The 26,048-nt window shown below is 48.5% G+C and overlaps 2 protein-coding genes and 1 non-coding gene across 5 annotated transcripts; all 3 read right to left on the reverse strand.

Annotated features, from left to right (window-relative positions):
* Positions 1-2,408: 2,408 nt before the first annotated feature.
* Positions 2,409-3,458, reverse strand: LOC119293071 (tryptamine benzoyltransferase 2-like). Its single transcript, XM_037571664.1, has 2 exons — positions 3,054-3,458; positions 2,409-2,936 (listed from the first exon to the last, which is right to left on the reverse strand). Exons 1-2 carry the CDS (start codon positions 3,456-3,458, stop codon positions 2,409-2,411), a joined length of 933 nt encoding a protein of 310 aa, XP_037427561.1.
* A 3,789-nt stretch (positions 3,459-7,247) lies between these two features.
* On the reverse strand, positions 7,248-7,321 carry TRNAN-GUU. Its single transcript has one exon. It is a non-coding gene; the product is annotated as a tRNA-Asn (tRNA).
* Positions 7,322-14,824: 7,503 nt separating this feature from the next.
* LOC119292295 (homeobox-leucine zipper protein HOX10-like) lies at positions 14,825-23,156 on the reverse strand. 3 transcript variants are annotated; one of them, XM_037571142.1, is made up of 19 exons: positions 22,928-23,156; positions 22,109-22,447; positions 21,651-21,810; positions 21,254-21,336; positions 21,062-21,152; positions 20,875-20,970; positions 20,147-20,260; positions 19,965-20,048; positions 19,710-19,865; positions 19,516-19,590; positions 19,183-19,289; positions 18,913-19,096; positions 18,295-18,483; positions 17,896-17,976; positions 17,243-17,374; positions 16,429-16,751; positions 16,219-16,324; positions 15,448-15,597; positions 14,825-15,142 (listed from the first exon to the last, which is right to left on the reverse strand). In XM_037571142.1, the coding sequence occupies exons 2-19, from the start codon at positions 22,348-22,350 to the stop codon at positions 14,993-14,995; spliced, it is 2,523 nt and encodes an 840-aa protein (XP_037427039.1). In that variant the 5' UTR covers positions 22,351-22,447; positions 22,928-23,156; the 3' UTR covers positions 14,825-14,992. The 3 variants fall into 3 exon arrangements, with proteins under 3 accessions (XP_037427039.1, XP_037427040.1, XP_037427038.1); XM_037571143.1 differs by having other exon boundaries at positions 14,825-15,139; positions 22,924-23,156; XM_037571141.1 differs by having other exon boundaries at positions 22,924-23,156.
* Between the last annotated feature and the right edge of the window lie 2,892 nt (positions 23,157-26,048).

The raw sequence follows: 26,048 nt of genomic DNA on the forward strand, positions 1-26,048 counted from the left end.
TCACGGAGTCGTGGCTGCAGTGGAAACCAACGAGGTTGCTCAAAAGCGTGGATGGTGGAGCCATGGTCGAGGTAGCCATGCGAAGAATGCCGTGGTTGATGTCGAGTCGCGGTGGCCGGTGTCGAGGAAGTCGCCGTGGAGCCGCGGGCGCAAGAGGGCGCCGAGTTAGTCATGGGCGCAGTGGTGACGAGGTAGTGGTGCGCCGGAAGGATGATGGTGTTGACGACGCGTCGCAGCGGGTTTGCCAAGCCCGGGGACACATCGTCGACGAAGGCACGCACCGGTGTTGCCAGCACCGGGCATGCGTAGACGGACGAAGACGAAGTTAACGAAGCGCCGACCAGGCTTGCCAGGCCCGGGGACACGTCGTGGATGAAGGCACGCATCGGTGTTGCCAGCACCGGGCATGCGTAGACGAGGAACCTGCACGAGCTGTACGCCATGTCGGAGAAGTCGGAGGGGCCGGCAGAGAAGAACTCGACGACGATTGCGGCGTCCATCGGCGCGGGGCCGATGTCACCAACTGTGACGAAGTGGTCGGGGTAGATGACGGCGACGCTAGCGATGGACTGGTGCTTGGACGAAGACGAAGGGGGTGGACGGGCGGCGGCGGCTACGGAGGTAGTGGTGGCGGCGGCCAAAGAAGAGCGGCAGCGGCGGTGGCTAGGTTAAAAGTGCGGCGGCGGTGCTCGAAGTAGGCGAAGAACCCTGACATCGTGATGAAGACCGGCACGGACGGTGGCATTCCCGCACCAAGGGAGACGACGCGGCGCATACCACGGGAGGTCGACGCGCGGTGACGGCGGAGTGGATGCGGGCCGCGGCGCTACAGCCCGAAGGGGCAACGCAGCGGCAGCAGGAGGTTCGGGGCGACGGCGGGAAGACCTCGGGGCGGCGGCGGAGACCGCGGGGCCGCGGCGCTGTGGACCAAAGGGGCGACGCATCGGCAGTTCACGAGTCGGTGCAACCGCGGGGACGGCCTCGGGGCGGCGGCAGGGACCGCGTATCGCGACACTACGGCCCAAAGGAGCAACGCAAATGGCGATGCACGAGTCGATGCAGCCGCGAGGAGAACCACGGGGCGGCGGCGCTATGGCCCAACGGGGCGACGCAGCGGCAGCCCGATGCTCATCGGTGGAGAAGCGCGCTGGACTCGGGGACGATCTTCACAGGACCTGCAGAGGCACGCGTAACCGACAAGCCAGGTCGGTCGCGCGGCGTAGATGAGGCGGATCGCCGCGGCGAGCGGGTGATCAAGCTGATCGCGCGCGAGGTCGGGGATGCCGCTCGGTGGAGACGTGGTGACGGCGGAGTCCGAGATGAAGCCGGCGACGACGGACGGCGTGAGACGTCGTGCGGACGAGCTTGTCGGCACCGGCACCCGGGCTGCCAAAGCAACACCGGCGCCCGGGCAGCGAGGCCCGAGCGACCAACGGAGCAGCGGCGCCCGACTTGAGGCAGCCGACAAGCCTGACGCAGCCGTCCCGACGCAGCCGAGGACGAGGCCGGCGAGGTAGACCGCCGGGCCGCCGTGTAGACGCAGCGGAGGCGGGTGATGTGGATCGACGGGCGGGCCGGCGCGCGAGCGACGACTATGATTGGTCGTCGCATGGCGCGTGGCCGTCAGGTCGGGGTGATGCAGGTGTCCAGGTCGGAGCAGGGCGGTGACGGCCAGTGCAGGGCGACGGGCGGACCGACATGCGGACGACGGCTGGCCCTGACGGGCCGCCTCGGCGCGCGTGGCTGCCGGGTCGGAGGAGAGGCCGGCGGGTCGCGCCGGGGTCGGAGTAGAGGCGCTCGGGGTCGACGGCGGCGGTGGACGACGCAAATCGATCAAGAATAGATCGGAAAACCAAAAAGAAACCGCGCGATCAAGATGACTGGTGGGAGAGAAAAACTCCGGAGCAAGGCTCGGGAAAAAGACTCTCTAGGGCAGCTGGTCAACACGACCGGTGGATGAACCCTAGGTACGGGCGGCGCGGCACCCGGCGGCGGTCATGGAGGCCGACCGCCCCCGGGGGCGGCGCGCAGGTGCGGAAGCGGCGGCGGCTTGGGTTTAGGATCGACTTGCGATAGATACCATGTTAGAAGGGATAGAGGGATTTGGTGGAATAGTTCGTTGTATTGCTTGAGCCTGGTGGGCATATATATAGGAGTACAAAGACCAACTTGAAGTATAAGACAAGCCAGAATATTTCCTAGTCTAACCTATGTTTCCTAATATAATCACGTTACTCAACACATAGAAATCCAATTAAACCGAGCATCAAAATATTCTTCTCCATATAACAGAGATGAGTAAAAGGGAATCCACAATTATCATATGGGCTTCGTTTCAACAACATAATTTACACGATAGCAAGATGTGTCATCTAGAGCACGCTATATATAAACTCATTGAAGTTTTGTCATCTAGATGCGTACCCGAAGAAGTTCATCGGCACGGGAGGGTCGGCCCTGCCCCTGCAGTTCACGGCCACCCTCACCTTGGTGAACTCCTCCGATTTGAGGCCCCGCGCCACGGTGATCTTCTTCCAGACGTGCGCGAGCAGGCACTGGAACGTGCTGCAGCGGGCACCGACACGGGCTTTGAGATCGGCGACAAACTCGGCCGTGAAGTGCACCATGAGATTTTTTATCCTGTCCATGGGAATAACGGCGTATGCTGCGGCACCGTTCCCATTCGTGAACTCCAGTGACCGGTGGTCAAACACCGGCGTCGGCGTGCTGCGGGGCACGACGGTTTTCGCACGGTCGAGGGATGGGGTTGGCATGGTGAAGTCCTCACCCTCTCGGACCGCTGTAGCCCACGCGGTGAAGAACATGCTCATGGAGTGACCGTCGGCGGTATGGTGGTGGGAGCATATCCCGACCACGAGACCACCGCACTTGTACCTGTTCAGCTGGATCTGTAGCAGCGCCGCCCCAATCTTCTCCTGTACGTATACTCTTGTATAAACAGCTTGGCGCATGCATGTTACTGAATTCATGCTCCAACCAACTCATCCAAAAATATGAATTGGTGGAGAGAGGCGGGCAATATATTTGAACACATGTGACGTGAGTCGTGAAAGAAAGCAATGCCTCCATCGATTGATCAGTACCTCTGGTTTAGGGTAGAGGTGGTCGACTCTGGTGAGCATCCGGCCTTCGACGAGCACGTCCGCCAGGTTAGCTTGTACCGTGGTCTCAATAAGGAGCACGCCCTCATTGTTGACGTGGAGGAAGCGCCGGCCGAGCTGGTCGACCGTGAGGCGCCCCGCCAAGTGGGGGTACGCCGCGACGGCCTTGAGAAGGCCTTCCTTGAGCGCCTCGTTGGCCGGCGCCGGCGCAAGGTAGACGAGCAAGGTGGGGACGAAGACGTCCGCGGCAGCGCGGTCGAAGATGGTCAGCGCGACCTTCTCGCCGACGAGCGGGTGCGGCACCGGCTTCACCATCGTGCTGCTCGTCATCTCCATTGCTTAATGGGATTCAAACACTTTGTAATATTAAGCTCGATCTGCAGTGCATGCGCGCGCTATGGTGAACGGATCATGGACGTGCATGTGCATCTTATAGATCGATGCACGTTGAGCAGGCCTGAACAGTGAGCATCTGAGAAGTGGGAAACCACTTAACTTATCGGTGTACAGTACTAGGTTACTTTGTCTTTTCTTCTTTGTCTTAATCCTTATCTCTAATATTCCAGCTTGAGTTATGCACGCTATCAATGATCAAGACTGTACGCAGGAATTTTCACACCAACTACCTACCCACATCTGCTGCTAGCGATCGCACAATGGTAATGAATGGACTGTAAAAGAAGACCAGCCTAGCAAGTAAGCTCCAGGTTGATCGGACACTCCATTCTGGCCAGTTCTTGCAGGGAAAGACAAGACGAAATGAAACCGCACTTGGACGGTCTTATAGTACATGTTTCTTGCTTGCAGCCGTGTGTGAAACTCCCGCGTATACCAGATCGATTCAACAGCAACGTCACACACACGGCAACCATAACTAAAGAGTATATTAGATCACGTTGCAAAAATGATGTTGATGTTGGCGAAGACTGGTCGAAACAAACATAGACGGGGAGGGCAGTGTGCAGCGCCGTCTGACTTAGATGGTAGACGATCCATGGTGAAGAAACACGAGCAGTTGTGTGAAATGCTTCCCAAAACCCTTAACCGCCCTCTATCGGTGCAAGATCACAAGGGGGAGAGATCTTGCAGGTACATTGGTAGGACAACCATGTTTTGAAATATAAGTAGGATTTGGTGATAAGTCACTATTGTGGTTGTTCCCAATGTGTCAGACACCAAAACTTTCATGTCAAATGTGTTGTAGAAATGTTCTTCGATAAAGATGTTTCTCTCAAATGATAAATATGTTTTTAGTTCTTGATATTTTAGTATGATTCCAAATTTATCCATTCACATATCAGTCAGGGAAACATTTTTAGTTGATACTTTAGTATGATATTCCTTTGACCCCTTTTCCGTGTGAGTCACTTGCCCTCGAGTTCTGCTCAACACTCAGATGGTCGATGACACCCTCTACTGAGAATTCACGCCTCTGATGTTTCAGAGTGGTAGCAAAGTCTCTCCACGAATTAGGGAGCTTAGCGATTATACATCCCGCAACAAACTTGCCCGGTAAATCGCACTTAAGAAGCTCAAACTCCTTAATGATGCATATTATCTCATGAGCCTACTCCAATACAGGATGGTTCGCAACCATCTTGTAATCGTGTAACTGCTCTATAATATACATCTCGCTCCCAGCATCGGTGGCCCCGAATTTAGATTTGAGCGCCTCCCAGCAGCCGTGAGCCATAAAGTAGTCTTAATCTGCCAACGCTTAAAGTAGTACCGGTAAACTTATCCGGTTTCAGTGCAGCGGCAAAGCCACGTGCCGAAAAATTCCTAAAATAATAGGTTTTTGGATTGTTGAATAAGTAGGAAATTTTATTCGACTAATTTAATCCATAAACAAATCACTAGCATGGCATTGACAGAATTAACGACATACTGGTTCTTTTCTAGACAAGCACGTACTATGCAAACAGTAGACACATCTACACATAATGCTAGTACTGCAAGTGTGGAAATAAAAGAGGAGAGGGATAAACATGTTATACCCTCCAGTAGGCCAGGCAGAAGCTGCGGCGGCGGTGGCAGCAGCAGCGGCGTCTTCGGCGGCCTTCCTGCCGGCCTCGAGCTTCTCGGCGACGAGACGGTCGGCGTCGGACCGAGACATGGTGATGATGAAGTCGACGCGGGCGTAGAGGAAGCAGATGAATGGAGGCGAGCAGTGGCGTAGTCGCTTCCCAAAAGCTTATTTGCCCATCTCCCATACAGGATCCAGAGAGGCGAGGTTTCGGAGGCCTGCTCTCCCGTCGACCGTGTACGCGGCGGACGTGATGGAGTCACCGGCGGCGGCAGCAGCAAAGGAACGACGGTGGGCAGTGCGCGTGGAGAAGATGTGATCTGTTCGTGGTTGCTAGGGTTAGGAGACACCTCCCAGTTATATAGACGCAGCCGCATGGAGAGACGTGGGTTCGACCCACGTCCGAGTCCGTGACAGCCCGCGATGACATCTCAAATCGTGGCCCAGCTGTCAGAAAACTCTCCGTTACTGACTGGCAAAAATAAGTGCATAGGTGTGAGCTCAGATCGGCTCATTCCCGCAGCCCGCGGCGCGGTGCGTCGTGACGAGGCATGGTGGACGAGGAGGAGGAGTGCGCGAGGGTCTCTTCTATTCTCAAGCTCTAATAGCATGTGGAAGAGAAACTCTTATAAGGAGATCCAACTCCTATCCAACTTCTGGGGTGGGACTAAGCTTCCCACTACACCTAGTGCCAATTAAACCCACATGGACCCTTAGAGATTTTCAGAAGTTGTTACTTGTTAGATGGGCCCTAGGCCCACCCTAATATTTCAACACATGGTGGCCGACCGCACCAGGGGCGGTGTATGGGGCAGAAGCGACGGGCGACTGCTAGGGTTTGAATCGGTTAGGCTGATATCATGTTTGAAGGGATTGAGAGGGATTGGTGCAATCATTGTTTATTGCTTGGGCATTATGGGCATATATATATAAGGACATGATCATTTTGAAGTACTCCTCCGTTCCTAAATATTTGTCTTTCTAGAGATTTCAACAAGTGACTACATACGAAGCAAAATGAGTGAATCTACACTCTAAAATATGTCTATATACATCTGTATGTGGTAGTCTATTTGAAATCTTAAAAAGACAAATATTTAAGAACGGAGGGAGTACAAGTCAAGGTAGAACAAAAATCCTACGCTATCCTATTTTTTTCTTAAATATAAACATTATACTCAACGCAGGTGAGGGGGCGGTGGCCGGCGGGTGGGAGGACGTCAACGAGGGCAGCGCCTGTAGCGAGAAAGAGAAGGAGATGGGGCAAATCAATATGCAGATCCGGTGGGGCTGGGGCTCGCTGCATTGGGTGGCTCGGGCGTGAGCGGCCCAACTATTGGGCCCGCGCGCCCGCGCCTAGTACTCGCCCAAACAAAGCAATAGCAGTATGAGAGGGTAGCTTGAGAAGGGAAGGTGTACTACATGGATAGAACAAGACGTGCCAAGTTAATCGCAGGTGAGGGGGCGGTGGCCGGCGGGTGGGAGGACGTCGACGAGGGCAGCGCCTGCAGCGAGAAAGAGAAGGAGATGGGGGCAAATCAATATGCAGATCCGGCGGGGCTGGGGCTCGCTGCATTGGGTGGCTTGGGCGTGAGCGGCCCAACTATTGGGCCCGCGCGCCCGCGCCTAGTACTCGCCCAAACAAAGCAATAGCAGTATGAGAGGGTAGCTTGAGAAGGAAAGGTGTACTACATGGATAGAACAAGACGTGCCAAGTTAATCGCCCATGAGCTTGCGAGTAATGGTAGGAACCCGTCCGTCCTGATCCATGCCTATGCATGCAACATTATTGTCGACAATGAGATGAAGGAAAACTCAGTCCATACAAGAAACAACGGTGGTAATTTACAGCAATGGTGGGAATTGTATTTACAAAGAAGAAAAAGAGCAGTAGTGGGATTTTACCAAAAAAAAAAAGGTGAGAAAATAGCATGCAACATTATTGTCGACAACGAGATGAAGGAAAATTCTGATCCATACAAGAAACAACGGTGGCAATTTGGAAAAGAAAAGAGCAATGGTAGGAATAGTATTTACAAAGAAGAAAAAGCAGTAGTGGGATTTTACCAAAAAAAAAGGAAGCGAAAATTAAAAAATTGCGCTAGAAGGAGGGCTCGAACCTCCGACCTTGTGGTTAACAGCCACACGCTCTAGCCAACTGAGCTATTCCAGCTTGGTTGGCTTGTTTCATTTACAGGCTTACTAATTCTTTTGGCTTCCACGTCAGTGGTGAGGTTTGAGCCTGCGCTGGCACAAGTGAATGGAGTATTCTGTTGTGGTGGCACGTGTGAAACTGTACTCTAACATCTCACCCACTAAACGAACCAGCTACACAGCTCTACGCCATGTTGGTTAGTTGAAGGATGCAGCTTAATCTGGTTATGTTTTCATTCAAGAGAGTACGGGACGCTGGAGGTGATCACCTGGGCGCAGCTAGGCATCCATCACAGGCCGGTACGAACGTTACATATGTCAATCAAATAAACAAATAGTCCAGCAACATAACTGAACATGAAAACATGCATGCATGTAACCTCACAAAGCAACGTACCAAAATTCTTCAGGTTGGTCTGCTAAATGTAGAGGGCTACTACCTACTACGACTCGCTGCTGACCTTCATCGACCAGGCCACCAGAGTAAGAGCAACTCTAGCAGACCCTGCATCCATCCCCGACCCGCAAAATAACCGCCAAAATGGGGGTACGGGCCGGAAAGTCTGCCCGACTAGACCCGGCATCGCGCCCCGGCCCGCAAAAATTTTTAGGGGGCGCGGCAAATTTCCGGACCCAACCTGGGAAAACGCGGGTTTCCCCCTCGCGGCTGCGGTGCCCTGCATTATAGTGAAGCAGTTGGCGGGAGGGACATTTCAGCCCGCGCTCTTTTCCCCCTTCCTTCCGCCGCCGCCCGCCCTTGCTTCCGCCCCGCCCGCCGTCGGCAATTCCGGCCATATCTGCGGGCGGAATCGCTCCGCGGGGCCGCCCCACAGCCTCTCGCGCCGAGCCGCTACACCGCCCCTCCGGATCCGGCGAGAAGAGCCGCCCCCCTGTCGCCGCCGCCGCTGGGATCAACCACCGCCGAGCGCACCACCCTCGTCGCCGCCGCCGCTGGGATCAACCATCGTCGAGCGCACCACCCTCGTCGTCGCCCCCCGGATCACTCGCCACCGGTTAGTCCCTTTTTTTGATTTTCGCGATCTGTGTAGTAGATTGACGCGCCGGCGTGCATGCGTGTAGATGGAGTTGACCCCGTGCGAGAAGTTCTTGCTATCCGATTTGTCCGATTCGGACGACTCGGATGTGGAGACCATGCTTGCGACCTTTCAGCAGCAAACATTGGTCATGGCGCTTGCCGTGAAGGAGCATGAAGATGAGTACCGAAAGAGGAGGCGAGGTTCTACTGTCGGGCGTCTGTGCATTCCACGGAATCGCCATATTGGAAACGAGATGTTGATGCAAGATTATTTTTTGGAGAATCCTACGTATCCTGCACACCTCTTCCGCAGAAGGTACCGAATGCGCCGATCCCTTTTTGTGAAAATTGTTGAAGCTTGCGAGGCAAATTGCCGGTATTTCACTCAGAGAAGGAATGTCGCGGGCTTAAAGGGATTTAGTGCATATCAAAAAATCTCCGCAGCTATGGGGGTGATTGCATATGGCGTTCCGGCTGACTATGCCAATGAGTATCTTCGCATTGGTGAACATAGCACTATTGAGTCTGTGCATAGATTTGCGAAAGTGATCGTCCGTGTCTTTGGTCCCGAGTATCTTCAGGCACCAAATGAAGATGACACAAAGAAATTGATGGCAGCTAATGAGGGGAGAGGTTGTCCTGGGATGCTAGGTAGCATTGATTGTATGCATTGGAATTGGAAAAATTGCCCCAAGGCTTGGCAAGGAATGTATTGTGGCAAGTCTCGTGATGCAACAATTGTGCTAGAGTCCGTAGCATCCGAGGATTTATGGATTTGGCATTGCTTTTTTGGTATGCCCGGCACACTCAATGATATCAATGTGTTGCAACGCTCTCATTTGTTTGCTAACCTTGCTAGTGATGATGCTCCTGCTTGCAACTACACTATCAATGGGCATGAATAAACAATAGTCCAGCTTGGTTGCAAAAATTAAAAATTCCGCTAAAATGGATACCTTGTTTAAGGTTGCTCTCTTGAGTGTTCTTGGTGAGAACATAGTTGATGCTTATGCGTCAATTGATAATGGAAAAGATATGTGGGATGCACTCGAGGTCAAGTTTGGGGTCTCAGATGCTGGCACTGAGCTGTACATCATGGAGCAATTCTATGACTACAGGATGACTGAAGAGCGCTCCGTGGTTGAGCAAGCTCATGAGATACAGTCATTTGCTAGAGAACTTGAGCACTTCAATTGTATCCTACCGGACAAGTTTATTGCCGGAGGTATCATCACTAAGCTTCCTCCCACATGGAGGAACTTTGCTACCTCACTGAAGCATAAGATGCAGGAGTTTTCCGTTCCGGATCTCATTGGTACTCTTGATGTGGAAGAAAAGGCGAGAGCAAAGGATAACCGTGCTCGAGGTATTGAGGGAGGTTCTAGTGCCAATCTGGTACAGAAGAAAAACTTTCAGCCCCACAAGTTCAAGAACAAGGGCAAGTTTGATGGTAAAGCAAAGTTTGATGGGAAGAACAAGGCTGTGCAGCACACGAACTTCAAGAAGAAGAATGACAAGAAGAAAGGTGCTTGTCATGTGTGTGGAGATCCTGATCATTGGGCTCCTAGTTGGCCCAATCGCTATGACAAGCGTCATCCTAGAAAAGGCGGCAAGACCGCTAATGTTGTCATTGGAGACAATGACATGAAGGATGCTGGGTATGGTATATTTCCCACTATTCTTTCAGTATGTCATTCTCCTGATTGGTTGATTGACACGGGTGCTAATGTGCATGTATGCGGTGATATTTCCATGTTTTCGTCTTATCAGACCGCAGGGACTTCAACCGTGCTGATGGGCAATGGTTCAAGTGCTTCTGTTCGTGGTGTTGGCACGGTCGATCTGAAGTTTACTTCAGGGAAAATCGTGCGGCTGAAGAACGTGCATTATGTCCCCTCCGTCAATAAAAATCTTGTTAGCAGATCTCTTCTGTGTAGAGATGGCTACAAGCTTGTCTTTGAGTCAAATAAATTTGTAATCTCCAAGTATGGAACCTTTGTTGGTAAAGGCTATGAGTCAAGAGGCCTGTTTCATTTATCCTTATCAGACGTTTGCAATAAAGTTGTTAATCATATTTGCAACAATAGTGAATCAAATGTGTGGCATTCATGTCTTTGTCATGTTAACTTTGGTTGCATGTCGCGACTAGTGAAGTTGAACTTAATGCCTAGTTTCACCACTATCAAGGGATCTAAGTGTCAAGTGTGTGTGCAAGCTAAGCAACCTCGTAAGTCTCACGTGACTGCGGAGACGAGAAATCTTGCACCACTAGAACTTATACATTCAGATCTATGTGAAATAAATGGTGTTTTGACAAAAGGTGGAAAGAAATATTTCATGACGTTAATTGACGACTCCACTAGATACTGCCGTGTGTATCTTTTGAAATCTAAGGATGAGGCTTTGAACTTTTTCAAGATCTATAAAGCTGAAGTGGAAAACCAACTTGATCGGAAAATGAAGAGGCTTAGGTCCGACCGTGGTGGAGAGTATTTTTCCAATAAATTTGATGCTTTTTATGCAGAACATGGTATAATCCATGAGAGGACGCCTCCCTACTCACCTCAGTGAAATGGGGTGGCTGAAAGAAAGAACCGTACTCTAACTGATTTGGTTAACGCCATGTTAGACACATCGGCTCTCTCCAAGGCATGGTGGGGGGAGGCGATATTGACAGCATGTCATGTCCTAAATCGAGTCCCCACAAATAACAAAGAGATAACTCCATTCGAGGAATGGGAGAAGAAAAGGTTAAAACTCTCTTATCTGCGAACATGGGGTTGTTTGGCGAAAGTCAATGTGCCAATTCCAAAGAAGTGGAAGCTGAAACCAAAAACTATGGATTGTGTTTTTGAAAGTGCGTTATATCGACTAGAGGGGGGTGAATAGGCGATTTTTATGAATTCTTCACTGAGGAATTTGCCGTGAGGAAATTCCTTAGCGAAGAACTAGTTGCAGCGGAATAAGTACTCAGAAGTAAGCATAACAAGATACAAACATAGTCATCATGATGAAATGAAGACAAACACAGAGTACAGAAAGCGTAATCACAGGATAACACAAGATGAAGACAAACAGACTGAAGAAATTGAACTGAGGAAATTGAGAAAGTCTTCAGCCGTAGTCTTCAAACACAGATATGAACAATCACTCAACACAGTAATGAGGAAATGAAAGAGTTGAGGAAATAGAACCAGTTAGGTTGGTGAAGACAATGATTTGGTAGACCAGTTCCAACTGTTGTCTCAGTTGTACGTCTGGTTGGAGCGGCTGAGTATTTAAACTCGAGGACACACAGTCCCGGACACCCAGTCGCTGAGCACGCAGCTCAGGACACCAAGTCCTCACCGTATTCTCATTGAATTAAGGTCACACAGACCTCGTCCAATCACTCGTGGTAAGTCTTCAGGCGACTTCCAAACTTTCACAGATTCGGTCACTCAGCGATCCACAATTCCTCTTGGATGCTCTAGACCATGACGCCTAACCGTCTGGAAGAAGCACAGTCTTCAAAGGTAACAAGCGTCGGATTCACGCAGGATCAATTTCTTCAGTGATGCTCAATCACTTTGAGGTTTGTAGGTGTTTGGGTTTGGGATTTTCCTCACTCGATGATTTTTGCTCAAAGTCCTCGGAGGATGAGTTGCTCTCAAATGACAAGTGTCAGTTTCTCTCAGAGCAGCCAACCAGCTAGTGGTTGTAGGGGACGGCTATTTATAGCCTAGGGACCAGCCCGACATGATAAGACATAAATGCTCTTCAATGATATAACCGTTAGGTGGATAAAATATTTTGGAAATTTGACTCTTAAATTCCTCGGGGCTACCATGTTCCTCACTGTGTAGGCAATCCGCACTGGTGAATTCCTAACTCCTTAGTCAGAACAAATTCCTCAGCGACCAGAAAAACTTCATCTTTGTCATTGAAGAAAGTGACTGAACTGTATGAGATTTTCAAAGGCTTCATTCGAAGAGTTTGGTAGGTGTAGGATTTTGAGTTGAGCATCACATGAACGACCGAGCAATTGACCAGGTTTTCTCAAACTGAAGCCATCATCGATACCGGGCATACCAGACGCACACGAATCCCTATCCCGATCTGATACGGAGACTCCGTCACCTCCCTAGCCATCGGGATTGGACCGGCACACCTATAAGTAGCAAGATCTGAGAGACCGCTGAACCACGTCGATCGAATATCGTGGACGCCATCATAGGTACGCGCGTGAGCTACGCCGCCGAGACACCTGTGAACCACGCTGATCCAATGTCGTGGCCGTCATCTTGGAGAAGCGTGGCGCCGCGGAGTCACCGGTGAACCGTGCTGATACAACGCCATGGCCGTCATGATGGAGACGCACAAGCACTGCGCCGTGGCCTTCATGGATGAGCCGTCCATGACACCACCGCACGCCCCCCAAGAGCGGTCGCTGAGCTGTCCCCGGCGCCACCTCATCTAGCCAACCCGGGCTAATTTACGCCATGCGGGGACAGGGATCCATTATCCCGTGTTGCCGATGACCCAGGCATTCGACCGCTTGACGCCCTCCGCATTGTCTTGTACACGCTTCACACACGTCTCGCGGTTGTAGCGGATGACAAGGAGTAGCACGCCGACGTGCTACGACCTGGGGTGAGTCTTGCTATGGCTTCAGGTCGCTCTAGCTATTTTTCGACAGTAAGTTGAGGCCGCATGCAATTCTATGGAGCAGTCCCCTAAAATAAGCTAGATGGAGCAACGACGGTGGGCACGGAGAAAGCGCTCGGCAACCCCCACATTATCATTGGAATCGAGCGTAATATCGATCTCGGCATGAGGTGCGGGCCTACATGGACGCCCCCGACCTTGGCATCTAGTGCGTCGTATCGTGCCCTTGGGTACAGCACTGCTGCTTGGCGTCGAGGGTGGTCAAGATCAGGCAGCGGCGAGACTCAGGGATTCAGATAATCATAGATGGGGGCTCGCCTGGGGTTCCAGTGCAGTCTTCCTGCTACCCCGGTAACCCTCCCACTTCACATTTTTTCCACTTCGCCTATTTTCATGTGTTTTGAATTTGGGAGCGGTATATTAGGTAGACATATTTTGGTGAACTACAGATTTGAGCGTAGGGTAGAATTCTTGGTTATTTATAGAATTAGTTGGTAGGTACATTTTCATGAGTTTCAATGTGTCTTTCAGTGTATGATGGAATATTTATCCTATTTATATACTCCCAAAATTTCTGCATCATCTGATATATAGAAACAAATATATTGTCTAATTTCATATAAGAATTCGGACCAATGTCACCTTCCCTGCATTGGGTGGCTTCCTTATTATGAACTAAGCAAATCTGAAAATGACAAAAAAAAAAACTACTGTAGAGATATTTAACTCATCAAGGTGGCAGGCTTGTGCTCGAAGTTGAACATGAGCAGCCTGCGCCGGCACGCACGTCGTGGTGATGAGAGCAGAGCACATGAGCGCTCATGTGGTTTTCCTTCGGCTAGAAGTTTAGAAGGGGATGTGATCCTCTGAATTTATTCTCAAGAAGTTCAGAACATGGTGACGAGAACAGTTGTTGGACACTGAATTGGATGCGCTGCGATCTCTTGAATAGCCATGTTCCTCTGCTTCTGAATTTATTCTCAAGATGGAGGTTTGTCAATTCTTATTCCAATTTCGGTTTCAAGGTGACTGCCCAAGAACTGTTTGAATGAAAAAGATTTATTAGTGCTAACATATCGTCACACGGCCCGGCGTACTACATTTATCGTGTGCCAACCTCCTTTTCGTCTTTCTATCTAAATCTCTGAATCTCTATCCCGTGGAGTCTTAACCCATAGAAGCAACTGAGTATGGCAATGCATCGTGGATCGTTGTACACCATTGGCTTCATAGTTCGTTTTTTATGAAGGTGCGTGCTGAAACCATAAGTTTGCATATTAGGACGAATTCTTATATCTAATTTACTACGTAATTTTACTATGATGCATGGATGATGTGCTGAAACCATATGTTTGTTTTCACGACATGTCGGCCCACGCATGTACACGGTCACGACTTACCGGCCCACGGCCCTCATGGCGCTGCGCGTACGCGAGACACACGACGGCGCAAGTATATACGCTGCCGGAGATGAGTCGTGCTCGCGCGCGCGGTGCAATTTTCCATTTCGTTACCGTGCAAGTGAATCTGCTCTGTCACTGTCAGGCGCGGGAGATGCCTCTCAAACTTGATCAAAATCCAAACTGAACCGTCCATCACATGATCCAGGGCTGCTTTCACTGGGATGAAGTCAGTAGGGTCATCATCTTAGAGCCCGCAACCATGCCCCGGTTTGTTCGCATGCCACACGGGGGCCTATTCCGTTCCGTCGGCTCCTCCGCCGCGCCCAGCCCATCGTGCCGCACTCCGGCAACGGCTGCGGGGCGGAGGACGGCGAGATGGATGCAGCAACACTGCTGCAACGATGGCCGATGGCCTCCTCCCTGTTTGGCTGTTGACTTCAGATAGATGCAGCTGAGATCAAAATGTAAATGTACATGATCACGACTCGAGTTTCATACATGTACCAGACCCCACGCCTAGAGCTAACGCTACAAACAATACTAGGAGTATCATTTTTCCCCCACCAAAAACTGCATCTATCTGCCCGGCGGCATATGGTACACATCACACGAAGGACCAGTTGACGAAGCACAGGGCCAGGCAGTGGACGCCGCTGTCCTCGCCGAGCACCTTCCACGCCACGGCCTGGTCGAAGGACACGTGCCGGCCCATCCCCGACATGCACACGCCTGATGGCAGGTACACATGGCCGCCCTGCAAGCAAGCGCACGACAGAAGAAAACAGAGTAATTTGTTAGCAACAACATTTCCTGCATATATATCGAGGGCTTGAACTGAAGCACAATGTGCGGTGCAGGTGGGTGGAATTGGTTTTCTTTTCCAGCATCAAAAGCTCGAAAAAGACGGTTATGAGCGAACGTCATCAAGTTGGGCCGATAATGGAGTGAGTACGTTAATGGAATTTTGTGAAATGTTCATTCGCCAACGGGCAACGGTACAGTTTGTGGTAGACAAAAAAAGGCTGTGTTATGTAATAAAGGGCAAGAAAGTAGCTGTACCTCTTCCACCAATTTTGAGATCTCCGTGAATAATGCTTTTCTTCCAGGCTCATCGAAGATCTTGTCCAGTGTCAGGTCTTGCAAGGCGACGAGGGAAGTTTCTAACATGTCAAGGCCTGCCTTGTTGGCGAATGTGAACACGGGTACTTCCTAATAGAGAATAAAGGCCATTACAGCATTTGTTGTCATAATAGGGTTAAGAACTGCAACTACGAGAGAACATAACCAAAATCATATGGGTTTGTTAGCATGTCAAAGTCTATGAAACATTAGATTATTTGGCCACCACAGGCTGCGGGAAACCTCAACTAAATTTTCTGTAAGGTTCACAAACTCTAAGAAGGACCCTTGGAAAATATATTAAAAAAAGCCCTTATAGCATCACAGCACCCCGATCAAGACACCAGCCAGCTACAGAGTAAGTACTCCAAAATTGTTCACCATTCTCAGTCTCAGAAAGAAGCAAGTTACATGCTCATCTAGCAATATACTACTATCAGTTATTACTACTCCCTCCGTTCCGAATTACTTGTCTTGGATTTGTCTAGATACAGATGTATCTAGACTCATTTTAATGCTAGATACATCCGTATCTAGACAAATCTAAGACAAGTAATTCGGAACGAAGGGAGTAAATTCAGATATGCATTCAGACATTGGTTGAGTGGTATATTTCTAATAGTAACTAATTTCTTTAATCAGACCAAGATCAATTGATGAACATAGAAGTGGGAGCAGGCTTGAATTTCTCTGCTGAGATTCTTCAGATACCTTAAAAGAGCAGCACAGGATGGCATCTTGGTAGTGCCATAGCATCTTCAACAATGCTTCCCCAGCTACATCTGATTGAGCAAGTAACTCTACCCCTAGATGGTAACTGTGTGGACAGCAAAATTCTATGAGCTTGTAAATGCCATGGAAAAGCATCAAAAAAGTCAGACTAAGATGATGCCACAGGAAAAGAATCACAAATTCACTTACTGATAGCTCTGGCAAATCCACCGAGCAAGTGTCGCTGCTTCAGGAAGGCCAGAGAGTATCCTCTGCCCGGCATTTATACCAGATTGAGATGGGGATATAGCAATCGACACTCTTTGAACAGCAGAGACAATGCTACGAACGTACTGACGGGCCATAGCTGCAACACTATCTTGGAGATGCAGCTCATAAGGGAATTGAAAGGCGATTGTCAGCACAGATCTCACATTACAATCATCTGGAGATGCACCGGAGGCTTGGGCTGCAGTAGAGCCTACTTCAAGGCTAGATGCCAAATCTAATGTCCTACCAGAGGATACAACGTCCTGCATGGAATATGACGGTTAAAAACTTCTTTTAGATAAGGGAAGCACACATTTCTCCTGGACTCTGCATCAAGGATGCACACAGACACGGGCCCGATGGATAAAAACTTGGGCACACAAAAAAACAAAGTACACAAAAAAGTATGCATATATTGGAACAGAACTCTCAGCAATCATTGACCAAAATGAAGGAACTCTTGTTCAGAACATAGGAAACAGGGAGTAAAAGAAAGAATTTTTTTTGCATATATTTGAAGGATTTATGCAAATAAATTATCATCCAAGAAAAGTTAACAGTACCCCACGAACAATTTTACACTTGAGCAGGGTTAAGTTACAGAACAAAATTAAGGTCACCAGTAAAATAGCTAGTAATAGGCATCCAGAATACATTACAGTTTATTGCATCAATAGAAACATATAGTGAATACAGCACATGGTGATCTACAGAACGTTAGAACAGGGGAGTAATGTGGGTGGAAATGCTTAACTGTTTTCATGTCAAGTGGTATAACACGAAAGCCGGATGAAATCAAGGGAGCATCATCTGGAAAATCATCAATTGGTGCAAAGACAAGCTGGAAGGAGGATCCCACAGATTTCTCATCTATTCCTGTGCAAAGCTGAAATACCAAAAAAAAAAAAGATGATACAACGGGAACTCAGTGCAGTATAAATAGTTTGTGGAATGGCAACCCTTCCAACTGAATAAAGGAATAGTAGAAATAGCAGACTTCAAGATCACATTAAGCCAAATTTCCTCGAAATAGCACAATTCAAAATCACATTAAACCAAGTTTCCCTGGGAAATCACATGGACCAGGATATTGGCATTCTTGTAGAAAGTTTTGCACCTTTTACTCCACTTAGCAAAATATACAGTATCAAAGCTACTTGGTATAACCAGATATCCAGACAAACATAGTTATGTTAGTGGTTACTTTATAGGCTAAGATTTGCTAATATGGCATAGTGAAACAGAAGCAAATATTAACGAGCTGCAATACTAAACAGAAGATATAAAGTCATCTTTTAAGTAAGAAATCACTGATACAGTGTTAGTGTGAGGCTAGTAAATTTCTTCCCCAAATAATGTAGGACACACCAACCAAACATTAGGGCGTAATGAGGTCCAAATTCCCACCTGAAGCATGTCGATATCCCTTGAAAGAAGAACTTCATCATGACTAAGAGGTTGTCCCTCAAGGCGAACAACTTCAAGAATCTGCACAATATTTGCTTTTTCTCAAGTTAATGAAGCGGTGCGGTACACCCACACCTAATATGGAAACAGAAATATCGAGAATGAAACTAACTAGTTATGTGCAATGTAACAATATCAGGGAAAATAAAAGTAAGTAGTTTATATATACCCTAAATTTTTTTTTACATAAAAGTAAGTAATTTATACACACCCTAAAAAACTAATTTACTTTTAAGTTTAGGTCATTATATCAATTAAAGAATAGTAGTAATACCAAATTACTCACAAAGTCACAAATGAAACAGCACAAGATTACGACAGAAACATCAATAAATGTACCTCCTCATTCTCTACTGTGTGAGCAAGTGGCATGATGATCTGGCTCCCAGAAAATCTCATCGGACGCAGCCCAGGGAATGGACAGGTGCTTGTTTTCAGTGCTGAAGCCAAATATGCATCCATACTGTAATCAGCCCACTCAGATCTATGTTCCCTCAGAAATCGAACTAGTATCGCAGGTGGGACACTCTACAATATCAAGTAAAGGAAGAAAGATGTAATATAAGAATTTAACTCAGTTGATCTAACAATTATTAAAATTTCAGAAAAAAGGGCAGACTAGTTTTAAAGCACTCAAATCTGGCACATGCAATATCCTTATGACGAACAAGTGTCTACAATATCACCTTTTACATAGCAATGAAAACAATTAAATTATAACCCTGAAACTGGTGGCCGAATTATAACATCTCAAATTCATAAACCAAACTTCAACATGCACAGCCATACATACATTCATCGAACTTAATTAGGATCTCGGTATCAATGTAAATAGATATGAGCAATGTACTATGTGCATGTGCATGGTGAAGCGTTGAACCACTAAAAGAAGTTTATTTTAGTACAAAATAACAAAGATGAGCCAATTGCAACATAATGAACTAAGAGCACCCTTACCTGCAATAACATTGATGCCTTGGCACATATAGTACCTCCAGGGGCTTCAAAAGCATTAACACCATTGCTGACGTTCCTAATTTTCTTAGTTGAGTTGCAAGCAACGACTACATCTTCAATGCCGTCTCCAGCCATTATGGACCAACCATCATCATTGAAACCACTGATGGCATCGTTAAAGCCTCTAAAAGAACGTAAAGAATGGCATTGGAAACATGTCAATAAGATGCACATTAACCGTTGAAAGAGTAACAGTTGATCCAAATTCACCTGCTCAGCCTTTGACTAAAGGTCCGTAGTACTGCAGGTTGCCTCCCCAAGGCATACACCACCTCACCGCTTGTTTCCTGAGCAATTTGTCTGATGTGGCGGAGTGCCTTGATATGTAGTGCAGTTAGTAATTTTTAGTATGAAGTATAGTGCAGAGAATGAACTCCCAACACCTCCTATAATGACTAGATATCAAAATCATTTTCACCACATATCAAATATAAAACTTCAGAGTTCATGAATAAGTGGTTTTCCACATAGTGAAGAGTTTTAAATGCAATTTCACATGCATAGATAGAGCGGAGCAACACTTTGCAAGCAGTAAACACTCACTGCAGTAGTCATTTTCTGAGCAACTACCCTAGAAGACTCATAGAGCGGACGAAGCACTTCAGGAATATTCCATGCCTGAAAGATGAATCAAAATCAAATGTTTAATTGACAATACATAGGATCAGTCATACATTCTTTCTGGGAAAAAACCAACATCAGAATGCAAACATAAGGGTACAGAGCAGGGATCAGACCTCAAATTCCAGATGGTCCACTATATGCACAATGGAACCTCCACCATCACAGGGGCGAACTAAATATCCACTTGGAAGCATTTCAGCTCTGACAAACTGTTGTGCAGAAGCTGCACTTGGACCACCCCCAGAACCACTCAAGGATCTCTCACAGACCTTACAGATGGAAGAAGATTAGCAACAGGTCATATCCTAGTTCGTATTCATTATTCGACAGAGTTAAAATAAGTAAACTTAGTGCTCATACATACATACCACAAGACTGCCATCTTCCACTATGGTTGTATACCTTAGAGTCCAAAAATCACGTGCAGGTACTAAAGTTGTTGGAGCATACAACTGCATATAAAAACAAATGGTAGAGTTCACAGCAGGAGCCATGTGCATCAGTACATAGGTAGAAGAAACAATTCAACCAAAAATGGTTTAATGCCGACCTGTGTGTAAACAAGTTCAATTGTTCCTCCATTTGCACCTGGTAACACTGTGAAGACTTCCAGGCTTCGACAGTCACGGAACCAAGACGGTCGATCTTTCAAGATCTCTACAACCTACATAACACAGTTCTATCAGACACACAATTTCTTGATTACCTTTACCAATTATAAGTTGCATTGACAGTTTGATTTTACGCAATTACTTAGTAGGCAAAAAATATGTGTGTGAGGTGAGGCATTCATCTCTTTTACACAACCTGAGTGGTCGGTGGAACTTTCCAAGAGCCAGTGGAAAAGGAGAATATTCAAATTTAAGGCATTAAGTATTCAATCGCATTCGAATCAAACTGTATTCCAATCTACTAATGTGAGGGAGGGCATTCTATCTTTGTACCATAGCCTAAGTGACCAGAGGAAACTTTCCAGGAGCCTACAGAAGAGGACACTATTCAAAGTTAAGGCCTTAAGTATTGAAATGTCTTCTGATCAAACTTTACTCTGTCATAAATAACTAAGAGATTGGCAGCAATATCTTCCATGGCATTTGTGTTTCTTTAAGCCACAACAAATCACCATATGCACAAAAAAACTTAAGTCTAAATCAGTTGCAAATAAGCTTACTAGCGCTCGAAATATTTACCCAGTTACCCCAGATAAATATTGACAGAAAAACGCTTGACATAACATAAATTTCAAAACTAAGCACCAAGAAGCAGTAAAACACTTACTTTTGTTGGTTCTAGATTCACCAAACCACAGGCACGGGCAGCAACACCACGGCAACCGTGTGAAATGGCCACGATACCAACCGAATCCGGACCAGGCTAACATCATGAAAACAGAACATAATTAGCATATCTCTGAGCATCTTATAAGTGTTAATCACACCCAAAAAAAACAGAGTTGGCATGCCACCTTCATCCCAGGCATCTGGACCCATTCAATAGCTGTCCCAGTAGCCTTCGAGAGGAATTCTGTCAAGGTCTCCTCTGCAATCGAAAGGAGCCTGGAACGAGAAAACAAAGCTAGTTTCAGGAAAGGACGATTCTGAAACGGTAAGGTCGGCAACAAGAATTCTTTCCTAGCTACCCAGAGCGGGTTTCTTACCCAGAAGGGTTACTTGCATCCCTTATAGGGTTTTGAGGGGTGGTCACATTTGATTCACAGCTTGCATCATTTGCCACTGAAGTCTGTATTCAATCAGCAGATGTTATCAGGCAAAAGTACGGTAAACGAAGAACAACCTGGTTAAATTTCTAACATCCCAAGGACTCTAGCCTCTAGGTGGTACATCTGCCTAAAAACTTATACCAACTGCACTACTAGTACACTGCCATACTCATTTACAAGTACAAAGCATCATATGGAACTGAACTTTCCCTCGCATGCCACGTGCTATGCAAAGAGGGATGTTAATGCGTAATTGTGTATTACATCATGCAAAACCAAATGTGAACAAACAAGATTCCAGCGTGACACCTACAGATCAACAACAAAGACTTACATTCTGCAGCTGCTGCCGCACTTGCGCATTCTCATGAACCAGCTGGGAGACCTGTTTCTGGAGACGTTCGTTCTCTTCCATAAGAAGCTTGTTCATGGCCGACACCTTCCTGTTCACGGACTCGAGCCGTGAAGACTCCTTCCGCAGCTTATCTCGGCACCTGTAACAGCCAAGCATAATCATCCACCTTAGCACAATATGACAGAAAAAAAGGAAGACTATAGACTTGATACAGGTGAAAGGCAGCAGCAGATAAGCAATTGACATGACGATTTCTCTCCATGTTGTGCAAAACAAATTGCCATGTTCACAGCAGCAATGTGACAGTTCAGAGCGCTACATTTTTACAAGAGTACCACCATGGCATATATTCTGAACTGACAGGGCATCCATTTCAGTAACCAAGTTTTTTTCTTCAGAACTAGCAAAAAAATTGTAGCTAGAATTTTTGTGATTACCTTCTGTTCTGGAACCAGACCTTGATCTGCCTTGCCTCGATGTTGGCAAGTATGGGGCACTCGCGCAGCAGCTGCTGCCGGCGCGAGGACGTCGGCTTGGGGCAGTCGGCGTACACCCGCTCGAGCGTGTCGACCTGCTCGGGCGTGTACCGCACGTATTTCCCCGAGTCCATCCCGGCTCCCCTGTCCAAGCCGCCGCCGCCGTCGCTGCTACCCCCTCGCATCGCCATCGCCGCAGCCATTGATTAGATTGCCCCCTCAGCAAATGGACGCAGTAACAATAGCAATGTGCTGGTCTCCTTGTGCTCGGACACTTCAATCTCCAGCTGACGGAGATCTCTGAACCAAAAATAGGAAGGGGATAAACATCGTTTCTGACCAGAATTGTGGCGGGGACTGAATGAATGAGATGTACTACTCCTGTACAGTAGTGCCGGAAGAAAACAAAACAAATGCAGGGGAAGTGGATTGAATCGTACAGTACAGTACGCCGCAACAAACGAACGAACAAAATTGGTACCTCCTGAAGTGGTGGGATAACAGTTAATGGCGCGCGCAGCAACGAGATCCAAAAATGCAGGACAAATTTGGTGAAGCCGGCGCTAGATCACCCCTCTCCGTACAATGGGAGCGAAGAGGAGGATATATGCGAAACTACTGTAGAAATCTACTGTGCGTATGTAGTACTAGTGTCCAAAATTGAGTAACCCCCCAGAAAAAAACTAGCGCATGGTTGCATCGACGGGGACCCAAAATCAAAATGCGGCGGCGCGTCGGTAGATCCCGGGCAGGGAGAGGCAGAGAGGCGCGCTCACCTACCTCGGCTCCCGGAGCGCGCGCGGGCTGGGCGGAGCGGCGGCGCCCGGAGACACGACACCTCGCCGCTCACAGCTGGCGCCTCCCGCCGCCGGAGAGCATCGGATGGGGCCCGGGTTGGGTACCAGCCGCCGCCGAAGAACTCGGGTCCTCGCTGGGCGGGCACACTGGTTGGGTAGGTTGCGACTGCGGCGTGGTAATTGAGGAGCGAGAGAGAGCACGGGCAGGTCGGAGGAGAGAGAGACGGGGATGGGAAAAGGTGACGGGACGACAGCTTTAAAGCCCGCCCAGTGGACGGGACAGCGACGCGGAACAGCACCGCCGCTTGCTCCCGTCCAAACAGCGCCTTTTGCTTCTCTTCTTTCGCGAAAGCAAAGCCTGCCTGCCACGAGCAGTACGAAATGTTTGTTAAATTACATCACACCATGTGGGTACTGCTTGCCTGCTTGCTTACTTACTAAAGCTAATCAAGGTTACCGTCCAAGCAAAGCTAAGGCCAAGATGGACATTGTCGGTCTATCTTTTCTCTCCTCTTCTGTATGTAAAACAAAGTGAAAGCGGAGGGGAGCTTTAATCCGGCTGTCCGCGCTGCCACGCACGGTTACTTACGTCTGCATCGCATTGCACATACGTTTTTTCTCGCAAAGATCAAGCACAACAAAATGCTATATACGGTAGATTAGATAGAGTAATCGAGCAGTTAACTTAGCCCACCGGCCCGTAATGGTGACGCGCTGCATCTGCATGCGTGTGTGGGATGAAAAAAGAAGGTAAATATGTATCTTACGTTGTACGCATGCATGCGCACGCGGGAAAAGCTTGGAGCTAGGCTAGCACGCTCTCAGTTGTGGCCACTCCCAATTGCCCCTCCCCAACATGGCTCCAACTTCCTAGTACTAGTATATTATTATGTGCACTTTGTCATCCGGCCATCCGGGGAGGAGCATGGCCGCCATACATTTACTAGTGTTTTCAATCAAGATGCAAGCAAGCAAGCGCACCGCATGGGAGATTTAGGTAGGTATGTAGGTAGTATGGGCGTGTGGCATGGGTTAATCCCATGCATTACTAGGAGAGGGTCGACGGCGATGTGGTTGCTACTCCTACTTACTAGCTCCCCCTTCTGAGTTTTGATTCTCTCTCTATATCCAGAAATAAAAGAAGGATGGATGTACAAGCCTCCTCATCGATCGCGATTCTGGACTGTTGGATGCGATTTCTGGATGCGTTCTCGTCCGTCCGATCGAGATCTGGAGAAGCCTGGGCCGTTGGACCTGGGATTGACACTGCTGGAATGAATAGTAATGGCAGCAAAATGTAAATATCGTGCCCCCACCGGGGTATCTCGGTCATTTCGTTTTTCGGGGGTATAAAACGGGAGAGCTAGCGCTGGAACCCTAGCCGATTCCCTCTCGCTCCTCCCCGCTCTCCTCTCCTCCCTATCGCCGCCAGCCATCCTCCCAGCCCCGCCTCTTCTCCTCCCCACAGCCCCCCTCCTCCGGAGAAGCAGCAGGCCCCGCCCGACGCGCTGCCGCCGCCGTCGCGCGCGACCCTCCTCTCTCGACGCCCGCTCGCACCGACGCATCCAGGGCTGCTCTGGCTCGCGTGGCGCCTCCACCGCCGGCAGTAGGGGGCCGCAGCGGCCGTCGTGCAGCCCGACGACCAGGAGCGCCTCGCTTGTATGTATGTGTTGAAGCTTCACCATGCGTCGATCTGAACTACACCAACAACATCGAAAACCAAAGGTACAATATAGCTAGGCATGGTCCCGTGGACCGTGCATATAGTATGTGTTGAACGTACGTCCAGGTAAGCGATCACCCTCAACCTAGGCAGGTATGGCATGGGCTAATTACTGGAAGGTGTGTTACTAGGATCAACGGCGGTGCAATCTCGAGACTTGCCTCGAGACAATGTGATCACGAACGGGATTGAGCGATAGACTTTTGCACACTAATCAAATAGCTCCATGCTAATATCTCTGTTGCTCTATCCCGTGATCTGATCTCGATACCAACGGACCTTCCGGTCTACTATCAAACGGAAAAAGAAAGCAATTTTTGATATATCGCGAGACCATGCACACAAAAAAATTAAGCAATAATAGCAAGAGAGAGGCATGATATTAGTTGGTGTGTGCGCGCGCGCGCAAGGGTTCTCTCTCCGCAGTACTTTCTAGTCGGCATATAAGAATTGCCTTATGTCAAACGTAGTAAAGATGCCTTACATTATAGGAAAACGGGTTTTTTATCAATTTTGTCATTAAAAGTTACAGCTGCTCAAAAATGCCATCGTTTCATGAAATGCTTGCTCAAAAATGACATTAGAGCATCTACAATCGGACATAGCAAATATTACCTCTTAAACGCCCGCGGACGCACCCGGTTAGTGACCGGGCGTGTCCGTTTTGAGCCCTCATTTATCCGTCCGCGTGGCCACATTCCTCATTTTTCTCGTTATATGTCCGGTCACTTGCACGTGATTGGAGGAGACAAAGGGAGAGAAATAAAAGAATGAAAAAGAAAGAGAAAAGGTGGTCCGGGATGGGGCCGCGTCCTACGTGGCGGACTGCCCGGACGCGCCAGGTCAGTGATCGGGCGTGTCCGTTTTGAGCCCTCATTTATCCGTCTGCGCAGCCACACTCCTCATTTTTCTCCTCATATGTCCTGTCACTTGCACGTGTGACTGGAGGAGACGAAGAGAGAGAAATAAAAGAAAGAAAGAGAAAAGGTAGTCCGAGGTGGGGCCGCGTTCTACGTGGCGGACTGCCCGGACACGCCCGGTCAGTGACCGGGCGTGTCCGTTTTGAACCCTCATTTATCCGTTTGCGCAGTCACACTCCTCATTTTTCTCCTCATATGTCCGGTCACTTGCACGTTATTGGAGGAGACGAAGAGAGAGAAATAAAAGAATGAAGAAAGAAAGAGAAAAGGTGGTCCGGGTGGAGCTGCGTCCTACGTGGCGGACTGCCCGGACGCTCCCCGTCAGTGACCCGGCGTGTCCGTTTTGTGCCATCATTTATCCGTCCGCGTAGCCACACTCCTCATTTTTCTCCTCATATATTCGGTCACTTGCACGAGATTGGAGGAGACGAGGAGAGAGAAATAAAAGAATGATGAAAGAA

Source organism: Triticum dicoccoides, chromosome 4B (assembly GCF_002162155.2).
Source record: "Triticum dicoccoides isolate Atlit2015 ecotype Zavitan chromosome 4B, WEW_v2.0, whole genome shotgun sequence".
NCBI classification, from domain to species: Eukaryota; Viridiplantae; Streptophyta; class Magnoliopsida; order Poales; family Poaceae; genus Triticum; species Triticum dicoccoides.

Excerpts from the sequence above, each read along its gene's own strand:
- LOC119293071 (XM_037571664.1), bottom strand. The coding sequence starts at position 3,458 with ATGGAGATGACGAGCAGCACGATGGTGAAGCCGGTGCCGCACCCGCTC. Across the intron at positions 2,937-3,053 it reads TTTCACGACTCACGTCACAT|GAGAAGATTGGGGCGGCGCT; the intron begins GTGTTCAAATAT and ends GTATACGTACAG.
- LOC119292295 (XM_037571142.1), bottom strand. The coding sequence starts at position 22,350 with ATGGCTGCGGCGATGGCGATGCGAGGGGGTAGCAGCGACGGCGGCGGC. Across the intron at positions 21,153-21,253 it reads GATGCAAGTAACCCTTCTGG|GCTCCTTTCGATTGCAGAGG; the intron begins GTAAGAAACCCG and ends TTCTCGTTCCAG. Across the intron at positions 19,591-19,709 it reads TGGACCATCTGGAATTTGAG|GCATGGAATATTCCTGAAGT; the intron begins GTCTGATCCCTG and ends TTCATCTTTCAG.